A 12,934-nucleotide genomic window follows, 5' to 3' on the forward strand; every position below is an offset into this window, starting at 1 on the left:
AATAAGTCAAATATATGTGCAAAAATTCTGTTCACTTTTGGATATCATAATTTTATCTAAAGTTTCTGATCATTCTCTTGTTGTCAGAAGTCCACAGAGGGTGATTCAATTACTTTAGAATCCAACTAACAAACCAAATTGTTTTTAACAATAGTATTAGTGAATAATTCACTTAAGTTACTCTGAGGGTTACCACAGTTTTATCCTGAAACTTAGATGTTTATCTTTTTTTTTAATCAAATTCCACACAAGTGGCATTTATTTCTATAAAACACCCTTTGACAAGACAAATTATTCTCCTTATGTCTGTTAAACTGCGAAACTTACTTTAAATATCACCTGTTACAGTTAAACTAACAATTATATAATCTTAACTTTTTCTTATTCACTTCTTCTGATTTCTCTTCTTTCATCAGTTACCACATTGGTATTTAGAGCTTTAATTAACTGTCTCTTTTTTAATCAAAAGTTACATGGTTTGGTTTAGGTGACAAGTTATTGTCAGTTGTTACATTACAGTTGCAAAAAACACTACAGAAGGCACCCATTAAGGCTAATGACTTGCATGCTGACTAACTTCATGTTTCTTTCCATTGACTTTTATCTACCTTAAATTTTTATCTTTATTTGACTTGTGCTTGCTTGGTTACTTATACCTGGCCTAACTGAGGCCTTAAACTTCCTATAAACTGCAATGATTTAACAACACTCGGCAAGAAAAATACAAAAGGTTTGAGTAACTCAATACAATGTGTGACTTGTACAGAGTTATGTAACTAATTTTATTATAACTATCAGTTTTAAAATAACTAAATTTAACACACTTGTTATGGAAACTAAATAATCATTAAATATTAAATCACTAAATAATGACCCATACACTGAACAGCCTCGTATATCCAACATCTGAAAGCCATTATTACAGAAGAATACATGTTGACAGGTGAGGTTTATTTTTATTCAAAGCAGTTAAACATTATATAACTAAATAAAGCAACCACTCTATGTTGAATATTTAACTCAGTTAATATAAATAACATATAATAATAATTGTAATAGATAAAAACTGTTTGAAGAGATATTCTTTAATGTGTGATAACTGTTGATTTGTTATTGCACAATTTATATTCATCACTAGTTGTGCTTAGTAGGTCATCAAAATGGCAGAAGGTGTTTACAAGTTGCTATGTTTGTCCACAAAGCTTCCATATGATGATGAATATTTTAAAGTATGTAGACATTTTAACATACTTCAAATATTTTATTGAGAAGTATATGTAGATAATAAAACCAGTAATGATATTGATACTTTTCATGCATGTTCACTAGTAAGATTAGAGCAGTGTGATAAAACCCAACACTTTTAGATTAAAATTATTTTATTATATTATTATTTTTTGTACATCATTATTTAAAATATAATTTCTTACTAAAGAAAAACTTTTTCAGTTAAAAATAAATATTTTGAAATACAAAAAAGTATAATGAAAATAAAGTTTGTATAGCATGGAATTCTAAATACTGTGCTATTATTATGTGAGATTTTTGTCTTGTTCAGAGTTTATGATTTTTAGTGTACAAAATGAAGAAGAAGTCGTGAATGGGCAATACCATATTGACTTCATTCTTTGAGGTACTGTACTTGTATGCTAAATCTCTCAAGGTGAATTTTTGTACACGATGATGGGATCTCTCAGAGAAGGTTCTGTACTTTCAATTTACCCCCTCTGGAATCTGAACATCCACCCACATGTTTGTCACACATGGGACCTCTGAAGTAGAGGCCTTGAATTCATGTAATTGAACAGCCTTGTAGTGACTCCTCCAGGGTCAATCAGCTGGTCCACTTGGGCTAAGGTCAACCGAGTACTAGTGTTGAACATTTTCAGCAGATGTTGTGGACATTATATCTAATGTTGTTGTTTCAGTATAGTTCTTGTGAAACCCTGGCATTGCAGAGTATTCCCTTGTAAGGCTCTGTGGTGGGTGAGGACAGAGGGTATTAAAATGTTCTTACTTCATAATGGATACCCCCATTCGTGAAGAAAAATAAATAAATAAAATTGAGAAAAAAACGATAATTGGAAAACGGCCATGAAGGGATGACTATTCAACAATCACCATCACAATTGGTTTCTGTAGCTAGATTTTGCATTTTGCATTCATTTTTTTTATTCAGAAGGGATTAGAGGAGCTTGCTGTCTTCTTTGAGTAAATAAGAAAGTTATGCTCTATAGACATTTTGGTGGAAACATCCTCACCACAACACACTGAACTCCTCTTGAAGTTGAAGGCCATGGGGGATATACCCACTGAGGTTACTCCCCATGCTACCCTTTATTCCTCAAGAGGAGTTATTATTGAGGGACTTGAAGAACATTCCCAAGTCAGAGAACCTCAGTGATTTTTTCAGGAGTTTCTGTGGTGTGCCGAATCATCACTGGCAAAGATGAAATTATACTGACTTTGACATTTACATCACCACGTCCACCTGCCACAGTCAAGGCAGGTTATCTGAACTGTAAGGTATGACCATACATTCCCAACCCTCTCAGATGTTCCCAGTGTTGGCGGTTTGGTCACTTGAATACATTATGTTGTGGTTCTTTAACATGTTATCATTTTGATGGCAAAGACCATGACACCTATGAGTGTTAATTGTAATGGTTCACACCCTTCTTAATTTCGCTCTTGCCCAAAGTGGTGGGAGGAGAAAGAGATGCAACATTTGAAGACTGTGAACAATATCTCTTACCCAAATACTCTGAAATTATTGTACCACACTCCATCTCATACATATGCTGATGCACTCCATTCCACTGCTACAGTGGAAGTGCAGAGAGATCACTCCATTCCTTCATCAAATCATTTGCAAAGCATTTGAAGTATTTTGCCCTCCATGGTTAAAATAGTTGAAGAGTCTATATCTACTTCCATCTTTATCCCTGCCACTTCTTCTGGTGGCTACCCAGATCCACTTTTTTTGGCTCCAGGTTTAGATGTTTTTTAGGTCCATCTTCTTCTGCAGCCCCGAGATGTATAATGATTATTTGTTCACACCTTCAGTCACTCCTTCCAATAATGAAAACAAAATGTAGTTGAAAACAGAAGGGCTCTCCACCCATTTCTCCTCCATCTAAGTAAAAATGGACATTTTGATAAGTGGAACTGTTGAAGTTTACATTTTAATATAGATGGCATTAAGGATTTCATTGATTCTTGCCACCTTGTGTATCTTTTATTACAGGAAACATTTCTGAAACCTGCTGATGCTTTTAGCGGTTTTTGTTGTACAGAAATAACAGGTTATGTGATGGATGAGTGCATGGAGGGGTGACACTGCTGGTCGATTAATATGTGCCTGCCCTGTCATTACCACTCGATGGAGGCAATAGCTTTCCATGTTTCCTTAGGTTGTTCCTTTGCTATTTGTTCTCTCTACCTGTCTCGTGGAGAGACACATGATCAATCAGAGTTTAATGCCCTCATTGAACAATTATCACTTCCCTTTATAATCCTAGGTAATTTTAATGGATGTAATCCCCTCTGATGTGGTGCTGATATTGATAGGAAGGGTTATTCCATAGAGCATATGCTCTTAGAACACAAACTTTCTCTCTTCAGTACTGGTTCTTATACTTATTTGTGTGCACCAAGTCAGTCTTTCACTGCTATTGATCTCTCCATCTGCTCTTCATTTTTCTCTTACTTTTCTTGGAAGATTGATAGTAACTCATGGGGCAGTGATAATTTTCTTATCATTTTGAGAGAGACTGGCTCTGATCAATACCACCTGCCCTATGTACCTCAGTTGAAGCTGGACAAGTCTAACTGGCCCTCTTTCACTGCTTTCTTGGAACTTGATCCTGCTATCATCTGTAAGCCATCAATAAATGACTGGGGAAGGGGGGCAACAGTAACTGACTGTATTGTCCAGGCAGCTGCTCACTGTATTCCAAAAACCTTGATACGTCTTTCACGATTGCCTCTATTCTTTCAGGTTAATTGTCTTTGTTATTATGTTTGTACCTTTACACTGGTGGACCTCAAGTTTGCTCTTCATTAGTCTGGCGGTACATCAGTAAGACCTGATGATATTCACCACAAGATGCTATGCCATCTCCCTCCTCCCTCTCTTGCTATTCTCCTGGTTGTTTTTAACCAGATCTGGCAGGAGAAAGCTTTTCTTGATGCTTGGCACCAGACTATTGTCTTCTCTTTTTCTAAGTCCACGAAGAATCCCAAGATTAGTTCAAAATACTGTTCAATTACTCTAATGAGCTGTCTCTGTAAGATTTTAGAGAGGATAGTTAATGCTCATCTTATTTGGTTCCTTGAATCAAACAACTTCCTCTCACCCACCCAACGTAGGTTTTGATGACAATGCTCCACTGTGGACCATCTGATTCAACTTAAAACATCAACCAGGGAAGTCTTTCTCAAGCAACAACATCTTGATTCTGTTTTTAACCTTGAAAAGGTTTATGATACAAACATGGAAGTATGGCATATTCCAAGATCTCCACTCATAAGGATTGCATGGCCATTTGCCCATCTTTATCAAAAATATTTTTAATGGACTGGCAATTCTAAGTTCATGTGGGTTCAACACTTTCCCATTCTTTCCCACAAGAACTTGGAGTCTCTCAGGGTTGTGTTTTGAGTGTCACACTTTTGATTATAAAGATTACTTCCTATACTGGACAACTATCTTCTACAGTTGCAAATTGGCTCTATTTCGGCAACTTCCACATCTTGTGTCAGGCATCGAACATGAGGTTCATTTAGAGACAGTTACAGACTGTTCTCAGTTGTTTGTTTACTGAAGTGGACCACAGCAAATGATTTTACTTTTTCTCTCTCTAAAACTGTTTGCATGCACCTTTGCCACCAACATGGTATTTACCATGATGCCAAGCTCCATCTCAGTGAAGTTGTGCTTCCTTTGGTTTCTGATACAAAGTTCTTGTGGCTTATATTTAATCATAAGCTGACTTTCATTCCATACATTAAGCAGCTACACGTGAAATGTACAAGGGCATTGAACATCCTCTGCGTCTTCTCTTCCACCTCTTGGGAAGCAGATCATGTTCTGTGCTAAAGATCTATCATGCCATCATTAGATTGAAACTGTACTATGAGTCTCTGGTCTGTGGCTTTGCCAGAACCTCAGCCTTGAAGATGTTAGACCCTGTTCACCATATGAGGCTTTGGCTTTACATGGTGGCTTTTCATACTTTTCCAGTTTGTACACTGGGTCTCACGAAACCTCTGTACACTTTTGCTGTTTGAGACTGTCTTTACTGTATACCTCAAAACTTTGATGTTTTTTACCACTGCATCTCCTCTGGAGTTGTGTTTTCCTTCCTCAGTGTGCCATGCTTTTTCAGAATAGGTGGTCTGCCATTGTTTCTTTTGGCCTATGTATCGAGGTGCAGCTGGTTGAATTGAGTCTGTCCTTGGATGACATTGCAGTCTTCATATATTAAACTATCTCACCATGGCTTATTACCATCCCAAGTGTGACCTTTTTTTGAGTCATTTGAAAAAGGCAGATATTCCTGATTGGAAATACAATCTTCTATTTGCCAAACATTGTATGAACCATCCTTCCAATCTCATTTACACGAATGTTTCAAAATCAGATGACTCTGTGGGCTTTACCATGGTTTGTTATGAGTTGGTGGTTGCACACAGAATACCCTGTACAATTTCTGTGTTCACTTCTGAATTGTATGTCATTTCTCTTGCCCTGGATCATGTAGATGCTATGCAGTACACAAATAGTACTATTTATACTGACTCACTTAGCTCTTTATTGGCCCTGGAATCACTTCATGTTAGTTCTTACCCTGTTCTCATCAACATTCAAAACCAACTGGCTTATTTCTCTTTATCATCTACTTCTATCCAATTTTCCTAGATACCAGGCCATGTCTGTATTTGCAGGAAAGAGCTCGCTGACATCACAGTTAAGTCTGTCTGCTCTGATGCTAAACTGCCATGCCTGTTCCATACATGGATTATAGCCTTGTATTTAAGGCTTGGCTTTGTGCCACTTGGTAGTCGACTTGGAGAGAGCAATGTGATAAGAAGCTCTTCCACATAAAACCTTCTATTGGACTTTGGACATCATGGTTCTGTAAGGATCAGAAGGAGGAAGTTGTCTTAACTAGGCTACTTATTTATCACAGTTTTTTAACTCATTTTTTTCTTTTATCAGGGATTGATACACTAGTGTGTGGTCTGTGTGACACTCAAGTCACAAATAGCCCCACATTCTGTCGTGCTGTCATTATAACCACGAGCAATGGCACTATTTAAGACATTTTTACCAAGGGTTTACCTTTGACGTTGGAAAGTGTCATTGGCAATGGTGGTACTGTCCGCATTACAAATGCTTTCAAATTTTTAAAGACCATTGGCCTTTTTAATTGTATTTAAGTTTTTATCTGATATTGGGCCACTGTATTTGTTTTGACTTAATTTCCTTTTACACTTTATAATAATTTTGCTGTTATTTTTATTTTTACTAATTGTTTGCTGCAGATAGCTAGTTGCTTTTGTACTATGAGACTCCAAACAACAACTTGTATGTTAAAAGTTAACCATCAGAAGTAAACCATTATTTGGATTTTCATGCATGAAGAACCTAGATTGAAGCATTAAATAAAAACCAAAGCATAGCATTGTTAATATTTTTTTCATACTGACATTACATAGATAGGAATTACTATATAAAAGAAAGTTGATAAATTACTAACATTTTTTAATAGTGTGACAGATCTATATAATAAATTGAATTACACAACAAATCTTTATTACATTTTTATGTATTTCTTGTATAATCTCATGGTTGTAAGTGCTACTAGTAAGTTTAGTTTATAGTATTCTCCTCACTTCAAATTCACAGCACATTAATTGAAAAGGAAGGTAAAACTGATACAAGAAAACAATGGTTATTAATTTTAAGAGTCATTTTTCCCTTCATCTGCCAAATAATATATGTTTACAATTGAAATATTTCTTCATGGCAATCTGTTTTAGCATACTAAAATCTTTATTGTATTAAGGTTTCATATAGTTAAATTTGTAACTATTGTTATATTGTAACACAAATCTCATGAAACTTTCAGCATATGTTTTTGAGGTTAGCACTCAAGAACCAGTATGTGCTAATAACTTCCTATTCAATATATTAATTCATCAAATAGATTTTATAAATGTCACATTTTATTTCTTTGTTATATACAGAACAACACCTCAAGTTGTCTTCTGGCAGTGGGTTAACCAGTCTTTCAATGCTATAGTCAACTACACCAATCGCAGCTGAGATTCTCCTATTCCTCTGACGTATGTTGGTTTTTTTCCTACCTCATTTGTTACACAAGTCACTCTACCTAAATATTTTAAAGATGCTTTATTTTTCTAACACTTGAGATACATTTATAACAAACAAGATTTTATATGTAAGGTAATGTTAAACAGATTAAAGGCAATGGTGCAGAGTAATGAATATATTGTTGCTTTAAACATTTATGAGAAAAATATGTATTTTTATTATATCAAGTAGAATTATGTAGAGATAAGGAAGTAGCACAGTGGTTCAGATTAAAAGAGATGATGTGTGATATAAACAGTCTTTTGTGTATTAAATTATTACTATTGATAAAATGATATTCCAAGCTATTGTATTGGTATAAAAGAATAACAGGAAGTAATACTATTGTTACTCACTAGGTTTTTATGTTATTTTTTTCAAATATTTCATGGAGCTTAATATTTGTTATATTTCATCAGTGAACTCAATGAAATGAACAGTACTTGTAAAATAAGAGAACATTTACAGTATCACACTCAAAAGAGTATTCAAAGGAATAAATTGTTCATTTTTATATTTTAGATATTTTTGAGTAAGAATGATGGAGAAATAAGGAAATTACATTATTGTTTAGGTTAAAACAAGATATCTGTGTGATTGGCATTTCTTTTGTATTAAGTTACTACTGGTAATATTTTGGAAACAAAAAATAGTTAAAACATATTTTGTTCATGCCTTGGGATGTAGGTATATCAAGAATAAATCAATTTTGATGTTTTTTTATTATTTATCTTCAGCTCTGTGTAATTGTCCAATAGTTTTAAAGTGTTGTAGTGAGTGGACATGTAGGTTGAAGTATCAACTATTATATTTTGTCGAAGTTATTTACGATACTGCAAAAGTATTAATGAGCATGTTTGACAAGCTTGTGGCCCATTTCCCCCCTCTTTTAATTTGATTGCAACATATGCAAATAATGCAGTATGTTAAGGAATTTGAAACACAAATAAATGACTGCTTAATCTTATGATATTTCCTGAATGGCCTTTTAGGTATTGCTAAAAGTTTTTGCTAACATTGCACTAGTCTTTTATACCCATCAGTTTCATTCCACTTTAGAACTTGTACTAATCATATGACTACCCTTCACCAATTGTACTGCACCTTCTGTACTGGTGCAGCTAGCTTCCTCTAATATTTTAGAGTAATTCTCACTTTCGTGATTGGCATTCTTGTGTATAGACATATATTTTAACTTGCTCTACATGTTACTCACTGTAAAATTTTAATTATGCTTGACCATAAATTTGTATCTCAACTCCAACTTTCGACTTCTTGTGTTTGCTTACCAATGTTTTTACTGGCAAGGAGGCTTCGTTGTTTCACTCTGTTTATGTCAGGCCTTCATTCACAAGATATCGGTTGCCTAGAAAGGTTGTTTAACCTTTTCTCCTATTTCCTTACTGTCTGCAGTCCCATTTGGATCTGGATTGAACACTTTGTTTGTTTCATTCTCTGCACCGTGATTGGCTCCCTTTGTGGTTTCCATCCCGTCTCTTTGTTCCATGGAATTTCACTGTTTTAAGTTATTTATCACCTATTACACTCACTGGTTGGATTCATCAACTCATACAGCTGGTGTTTTATGACTTGTCCATGGAAGGCTGTCATTTACACAATGTTGGTTACACCACATTCATCATTTATCTATATGTTTTGCTGGTCAAATCTGTTGTCCTTTGGAGGAAATCATTCCTGCTGGTATGTGGACAACTCCCAATACATTTGTTGCACATTATCTGCAAGAAATAACTGTATTTTCCTTGGGTGATTATCATTTTCCTTTCTGTTATGATTTTTACATACATCTGATTTCCTACCTTTGACTGAGGTAAGACAACCTATTAATGTTTTTTATCTCCATTTTGTTTATATACATCATATTTCAGAATCCCACCTGGTGGCTGGTATTGGTTACCTGGTCAGGTATGCTTAATATTATATTAGCCCTAAATGTGTATACAACTGTACTGCTCACTGTTGGGATTGGGTGTTTCTATAAGACTGCTGGTCACTTACCTGGTGGTATGCATATATGTATATTCTTTTTTCTTCTTTTTTTTAATCACTTTCATATATAAAGGACTGTCACTCATGAACTTCACAAGTAAAGCAGATGGGGATTTCTGCTTATCCCTACTATCCATGATTCTTCCAATCAGGGTCTAGGTGCTTTTCAGAATAGGGATTGTCATGATTGGTGGAGGGTAGTCATATAATCAGCACTTGTTCTAAAATGGAGTGAAACTGATGAGGTGTGAAATACTGGTGTAGTGTTAGCAAAGAATTTTAGCATTGCTTAGAAGACGGTCCAGGATCAAGATTGTTTTGGTTTAGAGGAGGTAAATACTTATTGAAAATACATTTTCAGTGTGAGATAATGCTATCTCTAATGTTCATTTTATCCTTTAATTAGTTTACTTTCTTTTAAGCTAACTAATACTTCATCATCTTAATTTGCAAGAACTTGAATAAGCAGGAACTATTTATGGATAAAATAAAATCAGTTTTACCAAGGAGAAATTTATTAAGGAATTTATGAGTTGATAAGACTCTCCAACTTAAACACAAAAATAAGTATTTAATTATGATAGTTTTTAAAATCCTATGTACAGCCTTCTGCTAAGCATTATTCAGTTGTTTAAAAATCAAAAGGTTACTAGAATCCAGTTATATAAGTAGCAGTGAGTAAAGGATATTACAGACTTCATGCATGTAGGACACTTTTACAAGAAACCTGGGCTTGTTTTTCAGTTTGCCCCTATTCTTGATTATCAATAACAGACAAAATCTTTAAAACTAGTTTTTAACACTCATAATGTAAATGAAAAATTCAAGAATCTGAGTAGTATTAAATTTCTTACTTTTTTGTAAACAAAGTTGAAGGTTTTCAAGCAGTATGAACACTGAGTAATATAGAAGAATATATGATAGCAGTAATGCTGCCTATTTAACATACACATATGTAATATATTCTCTATTACATACATTACACATGCATTGTAGAATGTATACACTTACAGTATTATTTATTCCAAAAATAATAATTGTTTAATCAGTATATGTACTTTAAACGTTTCTTAGCCTGTTAATTATTTTTAATATAGTCAGTTGGGTCTTTCCTATGTCCTTGCAACTTCAGGAGCTCTAGTAACTGCTTTAGGCCTTAACAGTCTTGTAAAGGTAATAAAATTTTGTTATTATGCTAAATATGACTTTTTTTTTTTCTTTAATAGTTGCAAATATATGTTCATCAAATTCATTTCTGTGACTGAAAAAGAAGGAAAGAACTAAAAAGGTATTATCACATATTAATTAATTATTTCATGAAATTTTAAAGGAGCAAAAAGGAGATTCTTAGCCCATAAAGGATATGTCTTCCAGCTCCCAACTATAACCACCCCTTTCTACTCATGTATTCATCCAATCCTTTCTTGAACTCAGTTAAATTTTCTGCTTCCACCACCCTTGAAGGTGCAACTCATTCCAGAAGTAATATTGTCTAATCTTCTACTAAAATTTGATTTTTTTAACCCCTTGCTCTGTTGTTTTCACTACTAAACACAAAAAATTTGATTGGTTTGTATTATCATTAGCCTTAATAATGGTAAATGCTTCAATCAAATTCATTCTGACCCTTTAGAGATTTTAGTTTCTCTTCGTAGGACAATCCCATCATCCTAGTGGTTCTTGTCTGAATATTCTCCAACAATTCAATGTACTTCTTGAGAAAGGGAGCTCAAACCTGTACACAGTGCTCTAAATGAAACCTTAGAAGTAATCTTTACAGTGAAACAGTAATATCCCTTGTCTTGTATTCGATATTTCTACCCCAAATCTCATTAGTCCTATTGCTAGCTACAATAAGCTGTTTACATGTCTAAAATGATTTTTCAATCACAATGCAAAGGTCTTTCTTTTCAACCACAATATTTAGTATATTTGCATTTAAATTGTAGTCATAATTTGAATTCTGAAAATTTACATGCATCACCTTACATTTTGAATAGTTAAACAGTGTCTGCCTTATATTGGACTAATACATCAAATGATCTAACATCTCTCTCTGTGAGTATGCAACAATTTTGAAATAGTAGCTCAATAAAATATTGAATTCAAGTTATCAAATTCAGCAACATTGCCTTTGACCTATGACCTGTAGTGAAAGGGTTAAAACTCTAGGATAGGAGTTGTCTTGTCCAGGGGATTAATTAATTTTGAGGTTTTCCAACCTTTCTCTTACAATTTCAGAACTTAAAGTGATATCTTTTACATCTTTTTTTTCCCCCATATATTAAATGCTGTGGTTGAGACATAATACTTCTTTCTTAAAAACTGAAGAGAACGTATAGTTTAATAAGTTAACCATCTCATAATCTTTTCACTTTCACTTTTAAGAGGCCCCAGTCCTCATCCTAACATTTTGCTTATTTAGCATATACCTAAAGAATTCCTTATTGTTTGATTTAACTCTCTCAGCCAACCTTCTTTCTTATATAAATATAGCCCTCTTGATTTCCTTACTAATTCTAGTAACTTTAAATTTTTTGAATTTATTTTGTTTATCCCTAATACAATCTCTTAAACTTTTAATAAACTATACTGGCTTATTCTGCTTTATACTTTTTTTTCTATAGGGAGTATGCATGTTGTATATGGGTATCAGTTTTTTCTAAATGCTTCCCACATCTGTTCAAACCTCTTTCAACTCCTCTGTTTAGTCTATATAAGCCAGATCATGTCTCATTCCATCAAAATTGGCTTTCTTAAAATTTGGAATCAGGGTACTGTTCTTCTTATATTTTACATGTAGTAAAATACCAAACTAGTTGCTTGTATTAAATGCTCACTAACCACAACTCTGTTTAACATATTCATATTGGATGCTAATATTAAATATAATATAGATTCCTCTCTTGTAACTTCCATCACCAGTAGGTGTATAAAACTATCCTGAACTATTTTGAAAAGCCTATTTCTTTCACTGTCAGACTCAATAATCAATATCCATAATAACATCTTTTTTCCACTACCATTCTGATCTCATTATACAATTTCTCATTAAATTCCTCATTCTGACCTGGTTCTTTATAACATATCCCAATTACAAGACATTTCCCTTTATATCCACTAACAATAATCCAAATTGACTTGACCTCAGTGCTATTTTCTTTAATATGGTCTAACTTAACATGATGCAATTCACTCCTCACATATAAAGCTACTCCTCCCCATTTTTCAATAACCTATCCCAAGTGAATAATCTGTAGCCTGATATTTCAGAAAAAATTCTGTCACCAGAATTGTTTAAATTCAACCAAGTCTCAGTGATACTCATAATAATGAGATTATCAGTTTCCACAACTGCTTTGAACTCATTGACTTTGTTTCTCATACTCCTAGCATTTGCAGTAGTAACAATTAATCATAGATTTTAAAACATGTTCATATTTTATGACTGTTGTACATGTTTCCCAGTCATTTATATTTCCTATTTTACTAATATCATAGCTCTAACCTCTGTCTAGCCCTACTTTAAATCTACCATTATAA

The 12,934-nt window shown here is 33.8% G+C and overlaps 1 protein-coding gene across 1 annotated transcript in view; it reads left to right on the top strand.

The window, feature by feature from the left end:
• The window catches only part of LOC143229070 (sideroflexin-1-like), a 39,528-nt gene that overhangs the window by 2,168 nt on the left and 24,426 nt on the right, over positions 1-12,934 (top strand). Inside the window, 2 exon segments of the mRNA XM_076460826.1 lie at positions 7,255-7,353; positions 10,489-10,564. Of these exon segments, the coding sequence (XP_076316941.1) occupies positions 7,255-7,353; positions 10,489-10,564 (175 nt within the window).

The sequence above is a fragment of the Tachypleus tridentatus genome, chromosome 10, assembly GCF_004210375.1.
Source record: "Tachypleus tridentatus isolate NWPU-2018 chromosome 10, ASM421037v1, whole genome shotgun sequence".
In the NCBI taxonomy this organism is placed as follows: Eukaryota; Metazoa; Arthropoda; class Merostomata; order Xiphosura; family Limulidae; genus Tachypleus; species Tachypleus tridentatus.